At 38.3% G+C, this 24114-nt stretch overlaps 1 protein-coding gene across 1 annotated transcript in view; it reads left to right on the forward strand.

The window, feature by feature from the left end:
* Positions 1 to 24114, forward strand: part of LOC113405291 (receptor-type tyrosine-protein phosphatase delta) — a 173087-nt gene that overhangs the window by 47243 nt on the left and 101730 nt on the right. The window contains exons 11-14 of the mRNA XM_029914316.1: positions 1977 to 2067; positions 8870 to 9079; positions 12442 to 12602; positions 23551 to 23663. Coding sequence (XP_029770176.1) covers positions 1977 to 2067; positions 8870 to 9079; positions 12442 to 12602; positions 23551 to 23663 — 575 coding nt within the window. The remainder of the gene's footprint in view (positions 1 to 1976; positions 2068 to 8869; positions 9080 to 12441; positions 12603 to 23550; positions 23664 to 24114) is intronic.

Raw genomic sequence — 24114 nt, forward strand, 5'->3', positions numbered from 1 at the left:
GCAGTCATGTTACAACATAGAACTCCTTTATCTCTAGGAGTATTTTCACGTGCTGCCAAAAAGGAGATCCAGATTGAAGGAGCTCCATTGAGAAGGTTACTTCATAGGCTGGTTTAGACTGAGCTCTTTGTATAGGACCATGGAGAAGGATGGTTATGGATTCTCTTACTAATTGCTTCAGAGGAGGCTGTTCAACTGTATTCCTAGCCATGAGTGAAATGAACAGACAGCCACTGTGGCAGAAAAAAAATGGATAATAAGCCATAAAAAATGGCAGGCCAGGATAGGTGAAGATTGTCCATGGTCCTTCAGCCTTATCTTCTATTACTAGTCACTAATGGAGGACACAGAGGCACCTTAAATATGAGATATGTCATTATCAGGGCAAAGGAAGGCAACTACTCTCCCCTATCCTCTCTGCTATTGAAACAAAGAATAAGTGTTTTTTTGACAAATATATTAAGAAAATATATAATATCTATTGTTGTCACTCTCTTTCCTCAGTTCTGCAGACTAATATGAAAGGGTAGACCTGCTTGACATACACTCTGGTTTGGTGGGAGAAAATGAGAAGGGGACAATCCGGGAACAAAAAATAAAAAAATGCTGCCTCATCTCAATTATACTGAAAAATGTCATTTACTGAAAATTCTCTATGGGAGAAGAGAAGAGGATGTTTTTCAGGGGAATGTTTGACTAGTAAATTGGGAGTGTATTTTGCTTTAAAGTCCTGACTGTGAAGAAAGCCAAATGGTAGGGTTACCTATTCCACTGTAATGAACTATGTTAAGCAGATACAGAACGTGTTAATAATAATTTACAGTAAGAAATAAAGGGGAGGTGTGTCTTATAATATATATATGAAATGAGAATTAAGAAGATGTGTGTTTATATATAAAATGTTATCTTAAATCTTAATTTTATATATATATTTATATATATATATATATATATATATAAAAAAATATGTTCTTAATTGTCACTTTATATAACACACACATACACACAAATCTATTATAGATATATAATGTTGTCTTAATTCTTGGGGTATGTGTGTGTATAATGTCTTAATTCTCAGTGTGTATATATACACCTCTACCTCGATATAACGTGACCCGATATAACACAAATTCGGATATAATGCGGTAAAGTAGTGCTCCGGGGGGGCAGGGCTGCACACTCCGGCGGATCAAAGCAAGTTCGATATAATGCGGTTTCACCTATAATGCGGTAAGATTTTTGGGCTCTTGAGGACAGCGTTATATCGGGGTAGAGGTGTGTGTGTGTGTGTGTATATATATAAACACACACACACACTTACCCATTATAGGTATATAATGTATTCTTAATTCTCAGTTATATGTATAAGTCCCCCTTTTACTTCTTATTATATATTATTGACCTGTTTTGTATTATATCTATAGAATACTATAGTATGATAATAGTAGCAGGATTAACAAATGCATTATGTTACCATCTCATTCCCATTATACATGAAAATTGGGAGAAGAGTGTGATGGTAAATGGGCTCTTGAAAAATCCAGTAATAAGTTTCAGCTTGTTGGTTTCCATACGCTTAGAATGCTGGCATGGCACAAGTATCCCATGCCTGTTACATTTAAAATGAGATAATAAACTGCAGTCAACCATGTAGGCATTATGAAATATTATAATTATAGTTTCATATAAATATGTATGTGTTTAGATGAAAAAGCAGGTAATTAGTGCCATTTGTTTGTCAAATGCTGTACATTAGAATTTATCATCTGTTTGTTTGCAAGAGCCTCTGTAGTGTACAAGAACCTTTTTGCAGTTATATTTGGGAGATTGTAGCAACATTTCATGGACAAAATCTGCCTTTATTTCAGCACAGTTCTCTCTTTCCAGAGAAGTTGGCTTTAAGCTCACATCCAACCCTTTTGACTTATCCACTCACTTGATTTAGACCTCATTGTTATCTATTACTTCCTTTACAGAGGTTATTATATAGTAATTGTGCCTTTGAAGAAGTCTCATGGAAAGTTTATCAAACCATGGGAAAGTCCGGATGAAATGGAATTAGATGAGGTACAGTATTTCTATTTTGACTGTTTCTGTTTCAGTAATTAAAATATTTTAATGATTGCATGCCACTAATGCACTGATTTCAGCGAGTTTAGTTGTCTGGATATTTTATCTTTGGATTGTGTTACCCTCTGGGGGCAGAAAAAAAGATCTAATTACTTAAATTAGAAGACATTAAAGACATTAAGTTTCAATAAAGCACACAAACTGTCTGATCTTTGTTGGCATTAATATTTTATTCTTTGCCTATTGTAAAGCATAAAGCAAAAGTGCATAAGGTGAAATGAGTTGTCAGCAAAAGCTTAATCACCATTGATATGAACTGCAGTAAAGGTCTGGTTCATTAGTGGGCTGTTTGCTAAGGATGTAACAAATGCTAAATTGCAATTTGCACTGCTGTTTAACATTTGACTTACCTTGTGGTCTTTTTACCTGTTTCTCACATACTGTAATATTGATGATTAGGAAATGTTTGCAGTATTCTCTATTCTTGTGGTACTCAGTATTCCGAAATTAAAAACCACATAGGAGAAAACAACCGTGTGTCACCAATTAGCAATATAAGCGCCATACTCCAAAAAACGGAGTATAGTGGCTTCATTTCAGAAAAACAACAACGAAATACTTTATCTCTTTTGAGCTAGTATTACTTCTAGCCAGCCTAGTGTAGATTCCTTCTATGTCTGCATTGAACTTAATCTAATCTGTCCTCATTTTCCCTGTCTGTAAACTGGGGGTAGTGATCCTGACCACCTTTGTGAAGTGCTTTGGGATCTCTAGATGAAAAGCACCGTACGAGAGTGAGGTATCATTATGATTATTATTTTTATATCTGTCTAGGGTTTGAGGCCACACTCATTGGCGTTGTAATTGGTACAGATAATATCCCCACATCTTCATGACAGAGACTCTCCAATTTGGACTTAATCAAAGACCACTAAAGTCATTTGGAGTCTTTCCATTGAATTCAGCAGGCTTTGGATCAAGCTCTATATACTTTCCCCCTTTCCTTTAATCATGGTAAAGAGTATTCTGTGATGGAGTTGCCATTGCTTCTCCATAAAACAGCCAACAGGAAGTGCTCATTCAGCAAGTGGTCACCACACTTTTTCCCTACCCCCACTCCCCAAATATGTTTTCTGTGACCTGAACTCCAAGGGGCAAGGAAAACAAGAGGTAATTCCTCATTCTGGGCATCTATTGTAGGTCAATTTAGGAAAGTGTTTTCAATAACCTTGTCCAATAATTGGGAGTTTTTAATTTCTTCAGTGACCAGAAACGAAAATTATTTGCAACAGCAGGAAAATAGTAATTCTTCATCAGAATAATGCAAAAGGCTTAGTTGTTGTTACTAAGTTATTCAAAGGAAGACATGGTTGCTCCTGAGTAAACAATTAAAGCCTGAAATACTCTTCATTATTTTAAATTAATGGAGATATCCTATCTCCTAGAACTGGAAGGGACCTTGAAAGGTCATTGAGTCCAGCCCCCTGCCTACACTAGCAGGACCAAGTGCTGATTTTCCCCAGATCCCTAAGTGGTCCCCTCAAGGATTGAACTCACAACCCTGGGTTTAGCAGACCAATGCTCAAACCACTGAGCTATCCCTCTGCCCCCCACCCTTTTAATCGGTTTTTAACCAGTTTACAGCATTGTCTTCTTTCTGTTTTGACGAGAATCGGATTCAAAACACAGAGACCACTTGCTTGAACCATTAATGTCTTTCCTTTAAAAGAGCTGGTTGTAAAGGCTATCAGCATCTTGATGCAGTCCTAGATGACATAAAAAATAGTTAAACAATAAAATTTCCCTGGAAAGACCCATTCAGTAATGGAACATTGATTTACTATTACTGTCCAATTTTAACCTCCAAAATCCACAGTCAGATTCAGCAACAACTGATAAGTGTGGGTGCAGGATGACATTGAACTTTGTTGCAATAAAATTCTACGGGTCTGTGCTGCTGATTCCCATAACAAAGGGTCATTTTAATCATTCTGCAAGTTGTGGTGCATTAATCTGTATAATAGTTTGATAAAGAACATTTATTAATTCAGAAATATTTGGGTCAGGATGGGCTGTTTCCTACTTTTTTACTGATATAATTGAGACCACATTGTAGAATTAATGGTGGAAGAAATAAGATATGCATTGACTGGAAAATGAAAATTATTTCTGTTAAAGAACTAAAGCCCTTGATATATCTTTTACAATTGCCTTCAATATATGCAGTAACTCTTGAGAAGGGGGAGGAAAATCAAAAGCTGGCATTGGCTGCTCTTCATGCTTTCTCGTTCAATTTCTGATGCTTAAAGGGTTTTTTTCCCCTACCTGGGGAAATAAGAACTTTATATTGTTGTTATGTAGTCTTTCCCTGACCAACCTGAGTAAGCAGTGACACAAATAAAGGGTAAAATGCACCTATGAGAAGAAAACTCACCAAACCGCTAAACCAAACTACTAACATATGATTAGGTCTTTATGGAGGTGAGCTAGGGGAATTTCTGGGTTTTGTCTACTACATCCTCAGATATCTAGGTTTGGGACATATTGCACAGGGAGTTACTCAATATGCTAGACACCCCCAAATGCTTTACAGAAATAGGTTAGCAAAAGAGACCTCAGTAGCAGGTGGTTTTGGAGCAGTAAATCCATAATCTGCCAGTCAAGAAGACTGTATCCACACTTATCTAAGTGTTCTGAACCTACAAGGTGTCATGCACCCTCAGCTCTGATTGAAGTCAGAGGTAGTGGAGGGTGAAAAGCAAGGGTGCAAGACAAGGCCACTAGTTAGACAGATATTCTGAGTTTGAAAGGTACCAGGGAGAAAAAATGTACTCGAAACTGGGGTTGAAATTCAGGCTCCATTGAAGTTATTGGGTGTTTTGCCATTGACTTCAACTGGACCAGAATTTCACCCTGGGTTCTTGCAGTTGATTCAAGCAGAGTAAACTATTATTTTGCTTGGTCAGAAATCATGACTTGTTTGCTAGTTTGTAGCCATTAGATTTTGGAAAATGCATATAGTCATAAAGACATTTAGTTATTATGAGACTTGGTGACACAGAGTAAATATGTCATCTTTGTAAAAGCAATATGAATGGCAGATGTTATGATTTGGATTTAAATACACCTCTACCCCGATATAATGCGACCCGATATAACATGAATTCTGATATAACGTGGTAAAGCAGTGCTCCGGGGGGAGGGTCTGCGCACTCTGGCAGATTAAAGCAAGTTTGATATAACGCAGCTTCAACGCGGTAAGATTTTTTGGCTTCCGAGGACAGCGTTATATCGAGGTAGAGGTGTATTATTTAGGAGAATTTTTGTTGTTGCGAGGAATAACGAAAAAACAACAACCCAGAAATAGATGTTAAGTCTTAAATGAATTCAAAGCTTTTCAACCTAGTCCTGTTATAAAGTATCACTGGGGATAAGTGTGATGTTAATGACATATGGCAACGACATCACCTATATCTGAAATATGAATGAAAGCAAGGGTGCACCTGGGGTCTATTCAGTCATGTGGAATAGATTTTGTAAACCAGATTTCCATTCACACACAGAGTTAAGTTTAGCTGGCCATGCACCAATTTGCAATGGTTTATGAAAGGTCTAAAACCCAAATTATAATTATAGTATGAACTGGAAAGATGGGGAACAAAAAAATTGGCTGGGATTTTCAAAGGTGGTGTGGTAGAAGGAGTAAGGTGAGCTAATGCCATTGAATTCCAGTGGAGATCAGTCCCCTGTGACTCCTTTGAAAATCTCACTCTTCATCTTAAAGGGTGGCTGGAAGCATATACTTCCCTTTGTATAAATATACTGATGTCTGTGGACCATCAGTCAGTAAAAACTCCCTACCCTCCCAAATACCCGAAGGAGCTGGACCTGAGGTTAGGAGGCAGGCAAATGGAACTGACTGTGGAGAGGTGGATGTGTATATATTGAAGCCAGTTGCCAAGCTGCCTTCAACTTCCCCTGCCCGCCTGGTATATAACCAAGCTTTCTCTCAGTTGTCTTTTTCATCCACTGCTGGGAGTGACTTTATCCTGGTTTACCCCTCCCCAGCCCCCTCTCGCCCATGAAACTCCGCTCTGAGATGAAGCTAGGAAGGGAGAGAGAAATAACAGAGTGTTCCCAGCAGCTGATGAAAGCATCTCTGGGAGCAGAGCTGTGGAAAGGCTGGCCTCGGGGGAGTGATAGAAAGCTCAGCAGGCTGGCATCACTGCATGTACATATTTTTGGGGGTGAATGCTTCTTAGAATCCCACTAGCAGATGCCTTGGGGGCATATGGCATCACGAAAGAATACCTCCCTCAGCAGATCTGCTCTGAGCTGCTGCTGTTAGAAGCAACAGCAGCCAGGGCTAATGTTCAGGCAGCCTCTGCTCCCCTCTCCTGTTGCTGCCACTGACTCTACCTAGTACTGGCACATGTGAAGCAATCAGAAGGGTTTTTTTTTTTTCTTAAAAAGGGAGAGTGGCCCTCAAAAACAACTAGATAAAAGCACCATTAATAGGCCAAGATTGGTCTATTACCCACTGAGGTCCTCACTTTTACACAAGTGAGGGTCACCTGGAAATTATTCTGGATGCATGTTAAATAAAAGATAATGTGCAAAAATCACAGTTGTTTCTAAGATTACAGTACAACAGTGTCATTTTACAGCAATGTCCTTTTCAAGGATCCAAACACCTTCAAATACTTGGGAAGTTCATTTTCAGATCGAGGGGTCCATTACACTAGTTTTTATGCTGGTGTAACTCTACTGAAATCAATAAAATTACACCAATATAAAGCTTGTGCAACACGATGGGGAATCAGGCCTTGTGTCTGAACTCCATATCTGGTCGCTATACTGATCTTTGTAACGGAGCAGAGCAAAGCCCAGTATCCAAACACCCCCAACCTTTAAGGAAGTTTGTATCTAAATTTTGCATCTTGGGCCCATTTCTAATTTTAACCTGTTTGAGATTCAAAATTTTAATGAACTGGCATGTTCAGCTAATCAGTGTTAACAAACTTTGTTTTAGTAGTGAGTTAAGTTTAAGTCATATCCCAGAGAAAGGAGTGGTTGCTTGTTTTGTGTGCTTTTGGATTGTTTGATGCATAATTAGGAAATACTTGTTCCATTTTGGGGATGGCAAAGAGAAATGCCATCTAAGTTGCAGTGTAATACTGAAAAAGTGAGTTCAGCTAGAGCTTCCCCGACTAAGCATATTTTTAAAATGAAAATATATACTAGAAATTATATTTTAATCTCTTTGCTACTGATCTGTAACTTTCCCCTGGAGACTTGCCTCCTACACTTAACAAAGTAGTGAAAACTTACCCATTTTGTTCGTTTTGTCTGGGAGCAGAAGAACTCAAAATAACTGTGTGACCTTGGAAGAATATAAGGTTGGAGACTGAGTCTATTGCTTTTACTTTAAAATAGGACAATGAATAAGTTTTATGGGTGAAAAATGAGGGAACACTCTTAGCAGTCATCACTTGTCAAGCAGGAAAACTTCAGGCTATTTTTAAATGAGTCAAATTAGTATTTGCTTAATGTCAGTATATCCAATGTGATAAAAGATATTGAATAAGCATTTGGCCATTTAAATAAGTAATTAATCAGTGGCTTTACCAGGTCGGCTTTATTTCATTTATTAGTTAACATACAAACATGAGCTAGTATTTAATCTTACTGCCAAATACCCTGATGTATATTTTGGCTTTGTTCATCAGAGCAAATATTTAATGGGGTAAAGGAAGTTTACATTTTGAAAGGCAGGCTACACAGTTTATGTCTCCGTTGAGTATGTTAAGTTCTGGTGCTTAACTGTTATGATGGAAAGTGGTCTGGGTGTCAGGACTCCAGGGTTCAGTTCCTGGCTTTTCCATTGAAGTGCTGTGTGACCTTGAACAAGTTGTTTAAAGGTTGATTTTAGTGATGATGAGCATCTGAAACTTTTATTGACGTCAGCTGGAATTGTGGGTGATAAGTGCATCAAGAAACTGTGCCTTTAAGCTTTTCTGCCTGCCTTTACTCATCTGTAAAATGAATTTAATTTTACCTCCCTCACTGTGTGTGTGTATTTGAGATTCATTATTTGTAAAGTTCTTGGAGAGCCTCAGATGAAAGCTGTTATAGAAATCCAATGGACTATTTTGTGAATATGGATGATGATGTTGTTTGTTTGTATTCTAAACTCTTCGTAATACTGAATGGTGCTAGAAAGATAGTGTTTGCATTTTAGAAAGTCCCCCTGAAAAATTAAACCTAGGTAATGAAACCTGAGTTTCACAGGCTGGGAATTTTTCCCCCTCAATTTTGTATTGTTTTCAATTTCCTTCCTCGGAGGGAAGTTCATTTGCTTTATTGGGATTCACTGTATTAAGTTAGAGGTCACAGTGTGGCTGCTGCATACATATAAAAAAATATTATGCAACAAATTGTCTTTTTTTCAGAGAAAAGGTGTAATGCATTGTAGAAATTAATTCTGTAGGGTTTTATTAGCATGGACAATGATATCAGGCACTGAAAATTGATCTAGTTGACCCATGTTTATAATCTGAGCAGTGCAATTGCAATTTAGTATCTTATCTTAACAGGAAAGGCCAAAAATTTAAGGATCGCAAGAACTGAGATTTAGTGATACTGACAAGCACCATGAAATGAGCATAAATGGTATTTTGATAGTTCCTGGCCCTGAATTAAGTTTTCCCATTAAACTGTCAATAAGTTACATTAATGCTTACAGTTATCTTTCTGTTCTCTCTCTCTCTCTCTCCTTCCCCCCCCCCCCCCCCCCCCGTTACTTAAGGAGATAGTTAGGAAACGCAGAAGCATTCGTTTTGGGAGAGAAGTTGAATTAAAGCCATACATTGCAGCTCACTTTGAAGTTCTTCCTACTGAGTTCACCCTGGGGGATAAAAAGCAGTATGGTGGCTTTGAGAATAAGCAACTCCAAAGCGGTCAAGAATATGTCTTCTTTGTTTTGGCTGTAATGGAGCACTCTGAATCTGTAAGTGGGCTGCATGTTTTTGCTGCAGTTGTTTTTATTCCTAAGTTTACCTTCACTCATTTCTTATAGTATTTGTTCACACGATCACTCCTCTGTCCACTCACAAAAGGTCATTTACCTACTGGGTATGTCAGTGCTTTTCAAAAGTCAGTGTCTTTCCTTGCTTATTTACAGCGATCTCTCAGGCTAGAAGGTAATCGTTCTGCGTGCGTTTTAATGTATTATTTGCTTCTGTAACTGAAGGGTAAAGATCACCTTTTATTAGCATTATTCTGATCCTTTGCAAATTACAGGCCTTGCTTCATGACATCTGTGATGCAACTACTGAGGCATGAGCTTCATAGCAATATCTTTCACAGTGTAAAAAATGTTCCTTTCTTGCCTGCGGACTACCATTGAGACAATGGTGTTTGTTACCAAAAATCTTTGGAAAGATCTATCTAATCAGAGACATGCACAGCTAGCTTCTTCAGAGATAGTAATTTGCTACCAACTTTATCAGTGAAATGTAAGAAAGTGAGAAAATAATGCAATAATAAGGAGAATTCCTGAGGTGATTTAAATAATGAGTTGTCTCTTCCCATTATGTAATTCATCTTATTCTTATGTCCCTTTATGCTTGACTTGTTTTAGCTGCAAGTAAAACAGTAAAAAAAATAATTAAACAAAGATAGAAATAGGACGGTGGAAAGATGCTGCTTCATACATTAACATTTGAACATGCAATATGTCGCATAGTGTCTTTCTAATTGATTCCTAAGCCTGACAGATACATTTGCTGTGCTCAGCCAGCTGAACCTACTGTAACAGTAATCTGAAGTCTAGTCAAAGACCTCCAGTGTCTGGCAATGCCTTAAATGTGTGGAGAGTTTATTTAGTTGAAAACGAGGAGGAAGTTCTAGTTAGTCTACTTACCACTTGTGGCTTCATTTGAAAATGGAATAACTGCTTTAAGGACGTTCTAATATAGAACAAAAGTTTCCCTTTTCCTCTTTCTGTCTTACAGTGATTGCAAAGACTGTGTCAATGGAATGGAAAATCTGTTAATTAATAAAATCCTACACACCATTGAAAAGTTAACCAAAAAAAGTGACTAAGTGATGATTTACAGCTGGTGATAGAAGAGCCAGTGGCCTTGTGAATTGAGCATACGCGTCACGTCATTAAATCTTAAAGTTGAAAAATAGGACAGCTTTTAGGTAGAAAGTTAGATATCTGAAAAGCTATACTCACAAATTACCCATACTAAGATTCAATCTTTTCTTTGCAAAGTTTTGCTCCTTCTGTAATTTTACATATTAACTAAGGCTGTAATGTCTAACATTGTTGATTTTGGGACTTTGACTGCCTTAAAGATAAATGAACATAAAAAGGTTTGGTTTGGATGTTTACAACTTAAACATGGTATCCAGAATCTGTGATAGGATTTTGTAGTTGTGGATCTGGCCATAGGGAAGGAAGAGGGGTCAGATAAATGAGCATCTATGTCCCATGCTCCATTGTGCTCTGTTCTCAACACATCAGTTCCAGAGGCTGCTAGAGTTTGAATCTTGCACTCTAGCAGAGTATTTCTTCTGCACAGGCAGAATACTTTCTACACAGCATTTCTCCTGCACCTAACTCTAAGCATTTACAAATGATCAGAAAATAGATTTGTCTTAAAAATCTAACCGTATTAACAATGCCTATAGGTAAAAGTAGACATCAAGGATTTCATATCTCTTCTTTGGTTCAGCCTATTCCCATGGGGTAGTTTGTTATCACATTTTGGCTTCAGCATTTGGTTCTACTTGCTCAGGAAAGAGAGGCTGAAGGCAAAGTAATATTCCAGTGGCAGAATCTTCTGCATCTTCAATTAACATTGAAGCAGAAAAATACCTAGGTCAAGGTTCCTTTAAGCAGGATGATGGAACGCAAGTGATTAAACAACTCTTCATACCTTAGAAGAAAATTTGTTATAAAAAACAAAAGCAAATGGTAAATGATGTGCTTGCTTGTCCCACAGACAACCATTGTCAGTTTTTCATATAGTCAGTTTCTAAATGTTTTTATTCATATTAACCCATTTATTCACTTATATGACAAGACAATTGAACATGATATCATTGGTCAGTACCGCGTAATCATTTTTTATCGCAACTATTTAAAGCAATTTTCAGATGTAACCACGTCTGTATTCAAACTTTTCTGACCTGTGAAATTAGTAATTATCTAATCCGAAGTGAAAACATCTTTCTTTATGGTGTCATTGCTAAGGCCTGCATCGCATATAAAGTTGCCATCAAGTTTCCTCCTCCTTGCTTCATTAGTGCTGACACCCTGGTGTGACTCTACCCATAGTTTGGTTAAGCAAAGCTCCCAAATGAACAGAGTATTCCATAAAGTGGCCTGTCAGTGAACCGAACTGACACAACTAGCATGGCTGGAAAAAGCACAGCCTTCAGCCACTCTGGCTTAGTCTGGCAAAAACTGAGCTGCTTGTCCTCTACCCAGCATTCATCCTTCTTCCCCTCTTCTCTGTTACCCTTGACAACTCCGCATCCTTGCTCTGCTACAGGCTCTGAATTGATCTGTGACTCCTCTCTGTATCTTTTGCCCATAGTAGACCTCTGTCTCTACAATATCTTCATAATCTGTCCATTTCTCTCTATTTTCTTTGCTTAAACCCTTATCCAGCTTTCGTCATATCTCAGCTACATTGCTTCCAAAGTTATCTAGCTTTTCTACGCTCTATGTCCAGCCTCTCTTCATAGTCTCTCCCCTTGTCTTCAAGTCCCTAACCCACTTAGCTCCTATCTAGCTCTCTGTTGTTGCCTCTTTGCACTCTCCACTTTGTCCCATTGTTTCTGACCAAGCGGCGTGCTACTATTGCCCAACATATCCCTATATTTAACCCTGCCTTCCTGACTGTCCACTATAATTCTGTCCTCTACTCTTTCAGTTCTTTCACACCTCTTCCAGGAAGCGTTTAAACTCTTGTTCCCTCTTCCCTTCCCAGCAGTGCAAACAAAACAAAGAAGTGAACAAACAAATCATCCACTGTACTTTGCTAGTCATTTTCTTTTGTTACATCATCTCCCCAATTCTTCATCATTACATTGCTCACTGAGATTGTGAAATCTTCTGGGCAGAGACCTTGTCTCCTCATTTCTCTGTATACACCTATCATACTTTTGATACAATATAAATAAAATTGTAATAATAATAAATTATTTACATTTTAATCTATATAGTGTAGGATTTGAAGAAATAACAATGGGTATTATAATGCCATTATATTCCATGTACATTTATTTAGTTCTAGCACAGTTATTTCTCATGCCCATTACTTTATCGTTGAATAGGATCTTATTTTCTTACAGACCATGTATGCAACCAGCCCATATTCTGATCCTGTTGTGTCAATGGATCTCGATCCCCAGCCAATTACAGATGAAGAAGAAGGCTTGATTTGGGTTGTAGGACCAGTTCTCGCAGTGGTGTTTATCATCTGCATTGTTATAGCTATACTTCTTTATAAAAGGTAAGTTTACCAAATAGTTCTTTTTAAACTAAGGTGACTTTTAGATATTTTGACCATTTTAAGATACAGTGGGATCAGATAAAAAGTTGTTGTGCCATACTCTATATATTAGATGTCATCCTGTGGATTCTTGCTATATTTTTTAAAGAAATTTTGTTTAGTTTGTATAGAACTGAAAAGTTACTTTGAGTTTTCCCTATAGTTATAGTGATTTGGTTTCACTCTTTTGCTGATGACACTGTATTGCAATTTGGGGTATTAAAAATGTTTTTGTATTTTACGTATATATGTACATTAGTGTATGTGTACACGTGTATCCATATAATCATTTCACTTTTTTTACTTATCTATTTAATATTGTAATGGTAATACGTTATAGGTTACATTCAGTCCTGGTGTGAACAGACACAATTCTCATCTCCCTAAAAGTAACTGGAGTTGTGCCTCCTGAAATCAGGCCTCAGTTTGGCCATGTATGTACATGCATTCCTGTACCCCAGGATTAACAAAATATCAGTAATCATTTGCTACTAACACTGGAATCTGATCATAAACTTGAGGAGTCATTTGCTGACTCTTTTTTCATCCTGTATGTTTAAGGTGACCAGATGGCCCATTTTTAAAGGGACAGTCCCTTTTTTGGGGACTTTTTCTTATATAGGCGCCTATTACCCCGCACCCCATCCCGTTTTTTCACAGTTGCTATCTGGTCACCCTGTGTATGTTACATCACGCTGCACAAGACACAGATCTAGGTTTTGCCATTATTTGAGAGTCAGATTCTCCACTGCCTTATACCTTGTTCAGTCATTTACACCTATGCAAAGTGCAGGCAAAGTCTGCGTACAGTACTATCATTTAAGCTTCCTAGCCTTTTACACCTACTTTTCACAAATGTCAATGACTACACAATGTGCAAGGTGGAGAAGAGGAATACCCAAGATGGTCAGAAGCCCAGATTCAAAGTTTTACTGTTTGATTTTTTTCTTTACCCAAAACAGTTTTGAAAGTATATCGGTAATGTATAATTGTTAGCGTCTGAGCCATCATTAAGCCTCAAATATGTCTGACTAAAACTACCCATGAAAATCTGAGGAAGCAGTAAAGATGTGGGGATGTATTTTTTTTAAATACTCTACATTTAATTAAATTATTTTCTGCGAAGCAATCGGATTGTAACTGTACCTATTCTGATGAAGAAAAAAAATCTTCATAAGCCTCAAACGTCCTGGATTTCCCCCCCTCCCCAAATGTCTGCAGTCTAAAACAGCTGAAGATGGATGCAGAGGCCTTCAGGTTTCTGAAAGAGAAATACTGTGTTCAGCGTAAAGAACAGTCCTGAGGCAACCTCTGTTTTGGAATCCAAACAGACATATATTTATAAAGATGCCCTTTAGGATCATAATCATATAGCAGCACAGAAATCATTCTGTTTCTTGCAGATGTTATGCCTCATGAATGTTTCTGTTAGTACCTACCGTCTGAGCCAATCTAATTGTGAGCCCCTCCTTGTGGCTATCAGTCATTATAAAATCTGGTAATTGGAAACAGGCTGGAAGTGAAATACTCAATTCTTGTCACTACTTCGGTTATCTCTAATACAATACCTTCAAAGCTACTAAAATAAAAACCAAAACAAATCCCGTCAAAATATAAGGCAGATCCATACCTACCCTGGGAATATTGATTATACCCATAATTACGTCCTTCACGGTGTGTTGCCAAAAAGCTCTAGAGGTACACCACATGAGCAGGTAAAAATTTCTTGGTCAAGAGTGCAAAGGGAATCCCATATGCAGACTATAGAAGGCACATTTTGCATCTTTTATTTGCTAGTAGCACTAGAGATGTTTGGGAGGATACCCATCTATATTTTTTAGAGTTCAAGGAATTGTCTACATATAATTATGTACCAGTTTAACAAAATTAATATGAGATATTGCCACGTTTAAATTGGTGTAACTCCCTATTGTGGATGGAGCTGTATCAATATATAAGTGTTTATCTCAGCTTGTTTCTGTGAATTTGCAGGTGCAGGTTAAACTGATACAAGCCAGGTTTAAACTGATGTAAGAGTGCCCCCGGACAAAATTGCACCAGTTTAGCAAAATCAGTATAAAATCATAACTTTAGTCATATTGGTTCAATTCTGTGCATAGACTTGGCCTAATAAGGGAAGTTATCAGATGATGCAGAAAGGATGATGTGGAATGCTCACTGTTAACAAAGTAGGAGCTTCATTCACTTGTGGGATTCTGCTTGCAGACACTGATGCATCAGATGCTTTTTGGTAGAGTAATGTATAAATGCTTATCTAGATGAACAGGCAGAACTGAGGTTGAGGGTCCCAATTAGGGGGGGGGGAGTGTGACCAAAGGGGGCTTAATGGACACAAAACGCTCACATCCCTTGCTTCACTGAAAGGGACTGGATCCATTTTTTGGCATGAGTAGCTGCCAGCTCACCAGAGACAAAGTTAGATAGGTTATCCCAAACAGATGCCAATCAAACTCCTTTATATCAAACCAACATATATTCTCGGCATTTTTGACAGTTTTTCCCAAAAAACATTTTAGAAATGTGTTAAGAGTTTTAAAACATTTTTATTGGAGTTTTGTTCCATATCCTTTTGCTTGTTAAAACAGGCTGTCTGGCTTTGTAGCCCTGGGCCAAATTCAGAGGTAGTGAATAAGGATTGTGTACGTTACATTTACAACCATTTACAGACATATAAAGTAATATAAACTGGGTTTGAGCTAGATCAAGAGGTAAATTAAATTAGGATATGACATTTGTGTGGATATATTGGATGTATTAAAAAAAAAGGAATATATGCATGGGTATTCTTTTATAAGGTGCTTTGAACCTATTCAAAACATGGAAGAATTTATAAATACGTTGATGAACAAAAAGAGCCCAGTGACTTTGATATCTGTAAGGAAGAACATATAAGATATCATTTAGTAGTTGGGATGTTAAGGAACTTTCAGAAAAAAAACACAGTTAATGTCTGAGCTAACCCTGGAACAGGGAGTAGAACTGTCTCAGAAGTCTGAAACAGTAAAAATCCATATTACCCAGTAAAAAAGTAGCAAACCAAAAATGATTATGGCAAAAAGGGAAGCAGTATTGTGGGGGGGGGGAAAGTGTGGGGATATAGGCACCATGTCTGTTGAAGGAAAGGAACCAAGGAGGTATTTTAAACAGGGGTGAGTCTTACCTCTTTTCTAGGATTTTTGATCAGAGACAGCTTTATGAACAGACATGGACTGCCAATTTCAACATTACTGTTATTAAATTTTAATATGATGTAGGGGCAGTGGTGACTGATTTATAAAAGGACGTTTAAAGCGATGAGCCCTAGCCCTCAGTTGGAGGAGGCCTGGGTAGTGTAGATAAGTGGCCTGGGTCAAGCTTTTACTACCTACAAAGGCAAGGAGTATGTGTCTGATACCTTTGTTATTTGTGAGGCTGTTGCAAATAGCTTTCCAGATTGAACCAAAGCCACTGAGATGGGCCTCATATAACATAAAGAGGAATGTGACAGTGTTTGTCATAAGTGGCGTGCTGAAAGGATGTGAGGCTGAGAGATGCCAAATCTGAGAGATTTTAGGCTTTCTTCTTCAGCCGTGAGAGTGCAGGCCAAATGTCATCCAATCTTAAATCAAGAGGATTAGTACTTCTAAAAATGAATGGGAAAAATATTGGACCACACCCTCTGTCACTGAACATAGTTGCATTCTGAGAGCCTTCATGATTAAGACTGATCGAGGTACTCAGTATAGAAGTAAGAGTTTTTTGTCCTAAATTGGTTGTAAACCCAGCTGAATTATGATGTGATAAGCAGTGGTACTCACTGCACACCCTTAGGGCTGGTCTACACTGGGGGGGGGGGGATCGATCCAAGATACGCAACTTCAGCTACGCGAATAGCGTAGCTGAAGTCGAAGTATCTTGGATCGAATTACCTGGGGTCCAGACGGCGTGGGATCGACGGCCGCGGCTCCCCCGTCGACTGCGCTACCGCCGCTCGCTCTGGTGGAGTTCCGGAGTCGACGGTGAGTGCGTTTGGGGATCGATATATCGCGTCTTAACGAGACGCGATATATCGATCCCGGATAAATCGATTGCTACCCGCCGATACGGCGGGTAGTGAAGACGTACCCTTAATGAAGGGAGAGAATCATACTGAGAAAGGTTCCTTAAACATTCTGAACAGACGTTCCCATCTTTAGGATTTGGTAGTCTAAGTGAACTAACTGGGCAAAACTCTTTTTTTCCCTTGCTTTTCTTGCTATACTCTTGCCCTCAAGAAAACTGTTTTTTGTTGATTCAGACAAAAGAGAAGCTAGTAATATATACTCAGAGAAAATCAGAACTGTATCCAAAATTTCCAAAGAATTCTATATATTTAATTAACATGACAACATGAAGATAAAAATCATACTAGTCGATTTTATTTGGCCTCTGTGTGTGTTGCATCATCTTAGATTCTCTTATTCGCCATTAGCTATATTTTGTGTCCGTTAAGCCCCTTTTGGTCTCACACACACACACACACACACACACCCGTTGTTAAATTCATTGTTAAATTCAGTGTGAATTTCAGCAATTAATGTAGGGGAATCTGGGAGAAACTAAATTGATGAAACATACATTTATGGGTGGAAGGGGTAATTATACAACTTTAAACTCTCCTTATACTCATTCATAGCCATACCACAGCCCATCTTGTGCAACAACACAGGGCAGTACAGGAGCATAAGGCACCCCCTTACCTCAGTGAGTCAGCTACCCACATAAGTGAGGAAGGGGAAGCATCCTTCACGCTCCCAATCCTGTGCAGGTGGACAGAGAATGGAGTCTTGGCTTTGCCTCCAGCAATGCACCAAGCAGCATAGCTCTGCCAGAGCACCGGAGGAGAAACATTGCATCAGGTGTAGGGCTGGTACAAAGTACGTCTCCCCCAGAACAGGAGGATAACTGATGGGCAGACTGCAACTCTGAGAGTCACAACTTATCACCCAGGGTGTTCTTAGGGCAGTGCAACAAAATGCTGCCTCACATGCAGGGCACTTGTTAAAGCTGCAAGTTAGCCCTTAGATTCACTTGTAAATTTGGCCATATGAATTTAACAGCACATGTCTTGGAGGGAGAGGAAAATGTTAATTAATAAATGTTAGAAATCTCTAAAAACTATCCAACATCTCAGGATTTGCCAGGGCTAGAAAGAAATTATGTATCCCGCTGAAATATCAACTTTCACTGGTGTTAAATTCCTATGTCTGATTTCTGTGTTTCTGAACGCTCACGAGATACCTAACTTGAAACCCACCATGGATGCAAGGCTGGATGTTGCTTATCCTGGAACTCACTTTAATCAGTGTTGTTTCTGGAAGACATTCCGTGTTTAGGAGACAGAAAGAAACATTTCTTTAGCAGGTTGATTTTTGTTTAAATGGCAGCTGTGTGAATCTGCTCAGAGGCTTGGAATGTTATCTTAAATCCTTTTGAGCCCAGTGGAGTTTTGCCAGAACAAGTAAGGACTGAATAAAAACTTAGCAAGGAGCTCCAGATTTGCGCCATAGTAACTAACATGATTCTAAGGAAAAAATGGAGAGACTCTAAAAAAAGAAAAAGATCTGTGATGTTGCAGGGCACTATAAAGATTTTAGTACCCATTGTAAGTAATAGGGTCATTGCAGCTTCCAAGCAATAAAATCTTTGTAGCTCCCCACATTATCATGATGATACACTATGTTTTTGGTATTTGGGAATAGTTTCAATTATGTGACCTGTTGATAGCAAGTAATAAAGTCTTTTTCCAGTTCCACCCATTTTTATAGGTCATGCACTATAGATCTAAGATGAGCTATTTCTTTTAAAGCAAAAAAGAGTATTTAATATTTTATTGGGGAAAGATTTAGGATTACCTTAGTTGTCAAGAGACCTTTTAAAAATAATTTCTGACATTTTATTACCTAGTTGCGTAAAACCGGATAAAAATCTTTTGTAATTTAGTGCAAGTCTTAGTTACTCTATAGGAATATCTCATCCATTTAGCCTTTTTTTAATGAAAAAAATGTGTTACACTAAACTTCCCTGTACCTAGGTTAGATGAAAGTCTTTTCTCCAGCTTGTAAGTAAAATTCAGAAATATATCCAGCATCTGCAACCTCCTGGAATGTAATTGATTGTGGCATTATTTTGTAGGTGATGACCAAAAGGGAATGTGATATTAATACAAAAATATTTTCTTCAGCAGCAAAAGACTCTTTGAACTTAACCTTGTGTCCTCCATTTATTCCATGATTAGAAGGCATTAAATGTTTTGATGAGCTGTCATTCTGTAATTTATGTAAGTTCTGTGTCCTCATTGTAAAACACCATTTCTTGAATCTCCTGTTGTCATGGTTACTCTTCTTGCCATTGGCCAACTAACATTTAACCTTTTTTCCCCTCTTTGCCGCATTAAAATGGAGCAGTAAACCTGACAGGTGAGAAGTGAAGAACAATTGCCCTCCATTTACACCAAAAAAGAAAAAAAAGAGGAAAAAAGTACAGACAGTTTATCATGATGATGATTTAAAACAGAATTTTTGTCAGTCTAAATGATCTTGGACAGATACATATAAAATATAAAGACAATCTGATAGTGCTCTAGATATTTTATAGCGTTTACAACACTAAAAAGGCATGAGGCATTTATAGCAGTGTTTCATCTTTTAACTAAAAAAAGTTTTTTTTTCCATATCTTATATTTTCCTCAGTTACAATTTCAGGTGACAGTACAAATCAATTTATGAGAGTTCTTTGGTCAAGTTTAAAATGGTGTTCATGTCTCAAAACGGAGCTTCAGAAGAATTGGGAAATTATGTACTGTAATGGGTTAATGCACTTTTAACAGCCTGGATGCAATCCTGACTTACAGTAGGTCACAAGTAAAAATAAATTGATGATCTCATCCTAGTCCTTAGAGGGTAGTCCTTCACATCATAAATCCTTTTGAACCCACACAATCTGATACAATTACTATAGCATTCTCGGGTCTAGAGAGAGACAGAATTAGAATAACTCTAATTAAAACAAACAAAAGTACATTGTTCTACAGTAAGTGCCCCAAACGCTGCAGTTTTAGCGTTACTGTAGCATTTGAGGCTATTTATGTTTACTCTAACATTTGAAGCTATTGTAGGATACTATAGTGCTTTTTAATATAGAAACGGGGGTTGTGCAGGTCAAAGCTGATATGCACTAGCAGAGCTATATGTGGAAAAATGCAAATGATGTCTGCCTCTAGGCAGTTCTCCTAGTCCTTCACTTTTTAAGAGTACCAGATATAAATAAACATTCTTCTTAAGAATTGAAAGAAAAGGGAACACACATATCAATGTAAAAACATTAATGGGTTTGGTACTAAATTTGGATAAATATTTATCCACAATTTTGTATATGTAATGAATTAACGGTTCAACCGCCCAAATTTGTAGATTCAAATCAAGTAACTAAATGTCTTGCTACCCATTTTATACACTCGATTTTCATTTGCTCTTGCAGATAAAGGTTTTGTATGTTAAAAAAATAAATTAAAAAAAGCCTTTTGAAGCTGGATTGAGGTCCTCTAGGAAATTTAGCCCAGTGACATTTACTTAACTGAATTTTCATGAAAATCTGTTTTACCCCCTTTTTCAATGAAAGTATCTTTTTTTTTTTTTAATGAAACTGCATGTCTACAAATACTAGAAGTGAGGGCCTGGCAGTCATGGAGCTCTTCTGGAAGCACATAGTGGGGTGGTTATAGGGTAGAATGTTCTGTGTCTGCCCACTGAAGGCCTTGCATAGCACTAGTTGTTTTAAATTTTGGATGGCACCTAAATGATTCACTGATGGTCACCAAATACTTTATTAAATAAATGAAAGGTGTAGAACTTGTTGAGTTTGGGACCTTTTACATTAATTCTTAGGGCCTCAATTTTGATACCCATGCTTATTGTCCATCTATTCAGGATTTTAGAATGGCACACATCACCATGGCCTCTGAACTATGCTGACTAGTGCCAACTTGTAAATAGACCCATTGATTTCATGAAGCAAAATGTGCAGTAGCGTGGGTCCCTGTGCAGTTTTTTATTTCATAAAGTTTAAAGTGATTTCATTGGGGCTACTCACTGAGTGAGGTACTACTAATGGATGACATCCTGGCAAAATGTCCATGGACTTCACTTGCACCAGCTTTTTTCCCAGTATGATTAAGGATGGCAGAATCTGACTTTATAATTTTATCTCTGACCAGGGCCGATGGGGGGGGGGGCTGAGGGGGGAAGCCGGTACAAATTTACCAGGGCCCAGCGGTCGTCCGGAAGGGGGCCCAGGGCCTGGCTTCCCCCCCCCCTCGTCGGCCCTGTTTAGCCGGTCTGCCCTTGCTGGGGGGCCCGAAAAAATTCCGGGCCCAGCTTCCCCCCTCTCATCGGCCCTGTTTAGCCGGTCCGCCCTTTCCGGGGGGGCCCGAAAAATTTTTTTCACCGGGGCACGAACCTGTTCTCAGCAGCCCTGTATGTGACACTGATCTGTAGTCTGTTTGGTTGAACCTGACAACAATTTAAGAAGACTGATTCCTGCACAGTCCTAGAAGTCTATTCACAGGAACTGTTTCCCTACAAGTTTTACCTTTCTTTAGGTCTGTGGGAGGTTAACTGGGGCTTAATCAATTTTGTGGGGCTTGTAGTACATAGAGAGCATTTTGATACCGAGCCAGCTTGACCAGCAGAAGGACCAATAAGTGGCAAAATAAACCATTTAGGACGCAGATACCAGATTACAAGGTTTGGGATAAATCACCTTGAAGCTGGCACAACTTTCCAGTGGCAGAGCAGTATATGGTCATGCAGGGAATTCCAGGCTCTGTGGGTTGGCAGGGGCTAGGATTAATTTGGGGATAATACATTCAACCCCTAGAGAAAGCACTGACTCACATTCCTTTCAAGTGACTCTTTGTTATCAACAAAGCTGTGGGTCCAGAGTGAACAAAGACTCCCCAGGATTGCCATACCTGTTGCCTTTGTGGCTGAGGGGAGTGACATAGAAGAATGAGGGGTAGACTGAAGGAATCGCTTCTTCATCCTTTTCAAAACAATTTAAAAAACCAGTTTCTTGTAGCCCACTGAAGGGAGAAGCAGCCATACTAAGGGTTTATCTGGAGTATAAATTCGAGAGTCTTGCATTAAAACTCTGGAATTATTTGATTTTCACAATCTGATCTTGGAAGTCTTCTGCATAGCGAACTTCCACTGAAGTTAACAGAGGTTCCATACTTCAAGAGCTTGTGGGATTAAGATACAATTTGCACAGCACATTAAGGCAACCAGAGGGGAAATTTTGTCTTGCTGAACGAGTTGTATATCTTCAATATTAAAGACAAGCAAAAGAAATTGCCCACTGTCATCTAAAATAGAGCTAACCATAGTCCATAGCTAAAATTGATAAGATTCCCTCCTACCCCATCACTCTTCTCTTTCCCATCACATCATGTCCTAATCAGTGTTACCACTCACTGCTCTGCCTGTAATACCTGGACAGAGAAGAAGTGAATTTAAACTGTTTTAAGAGGTAGCAGAGCAGGTTTTAGCACCATCACAGGAAAACCTAATCAGGAAAATGGCCCAAGAGTGTGATGTCAAATAAAATGCAGGACACTTGAGATAGGTGTAGCTGTAATAACTCTTACACCCACCTCTCCTCCCTTTCTTGAAATTTGGCTTTTTGCCACCTTCATCCTCACTTCTTCTTCTAAAAAAACCCAAATTGAATGAAAATGCAAATCAGTAGGTATTCTGAAAGCCAATACAGTTCTCCTTGGCTGACCTCACAGAATGGAACTCTCAGACAGTAGGAGCCCATTCTGACAGGAGACCCATAAGAGCTAAAAAGCACAAAGATGCCTCGTTTCTGAGGCAAATGGGACCTATGGGCCTTTTTCTGTCTCTTCTGCCCATTGCATTTACGGAGGGTTTTTCAAGAGCATCAAAATTCCATTGAAAGTCAATGGCAGTTAGGTACCTAACTCCCTTAGGCACTTTTTGAAAACCCTGCCCCTAATTTGATCAGAAGCATTTAAATTGAATAGGGGCTCTGTGACCATGGAAAGGATTGGGGCCATGGGTGTTTTGTGACTCACCCTATTACAGAACTGAAATATTGAGAATTGAGCTCTTACTCCCTAGAAAGTGAAAGCAACAGTGTTCAGATATATTATCGGCAACCTTGAAAGTGCCTAATGAATAAAAGAACAGGAGTACTTGTGGCACCTTAGAGACTAACAAATTTATTAGATATGCATCCGAAGAAGTGGGTTGTAGCCCACAAAAGCTTATGCTCTAATAAATTTGTTAGTCTCTAAGGTGCCACAAGTACTCCTGTTCTTTTTGCGGATACAGACTAACACGGCTGCTACTCTGAAACCGGTCATAATGAATAAAAGCTATTCATAAATAAAACAGTACAGAGCTGTGTATATTAAAACATGATGAGAGCAAATATAGCATCTTCATATGTTATTCACAATTACATAATGAAGATTTAAACAAATATATTTAATAAAGCTGGTAGGTAGCTAGCTTTTAAGACAGAGACAAAGTGGATTTCTTGAAGTTTCCCATTTATAGCCCGTAGCTGTTAATTATTCTAGTCCCTTGAATGATGAACTGGAGGATCAGGCTACTGCTGAAGGCAATTACTCCAACCCAATGTTTTCATGTTTAAATTTCCTTTAACCATGTAAATTGTAGCTGCCTTAACCACCATGTTGCACACAATTGTTTTATCTTCTGCTTTGGGTAGTGAATACTTTTAAAAAGAAGCAGTATCGAATGATCAAATAGGGCAGACAAGTGTATTTGTGTAGTTAACACTGAGGATCTTATGTGTGTTTGTGTTTACTTTATCCTTTCAGGAAGAGGGCTGAATCTGACTCTAGAAAAAGCAGCATACCCAACAGCAAGGAAATTCCTTCTCATCATCCCACAGATCCAGTGGAGCTGCGACGCCTTAATTTTCAAACTCCAGGTAAGACACAGAACTCCCCCATTTACAGCGCTGTGACCATTCACGGTTTTCAACAATATTTCTTTAAACGGCATTGCTGCTAGAGAACTAAGTTGTTAAATGTTGAATTCTTTAGTTTTAACAAATTCTTTATACTGATTAATGATGAGATTTTGCAGTGTTTTTCTTACTAATAGTTTTGGGAATAATTTCTTCTAACTTCTGCAGTGTAAAAAAAATCCCATATTGAACTAATTAATGGAGACTCTAAAAACTTAAGCACATTTTTTTCATAGAAACGAGTAACAATGAAGAATACTAAAAAAGATAGGGGGCTGGGAAATTTTTTCCCCCCTATTTATTAATTGTGTGCATTTGACAATACTTTGTGTACAAATATTCCCTCTTTCCACTGCAGAGTCAGGTAGTCAGTTTCCCTTGGTTTTGTATGTGTGTATTTCACATGGCAACA

Source organism: Terrapene carolina, unplaced genomic scaffold (assembly GCF_002925995.2).
Source record: "Terrapene carolina triunguis isolate 2854851 unplaced genomic scaffold, T_m_triunguis-2.0 Scaffold35022, whole genome shotgun sequence".
NCBI lineage: Eukaryota > Metazoa > Chordata > Testudines > Emydidae > Terrapene > Terrapene triunguis.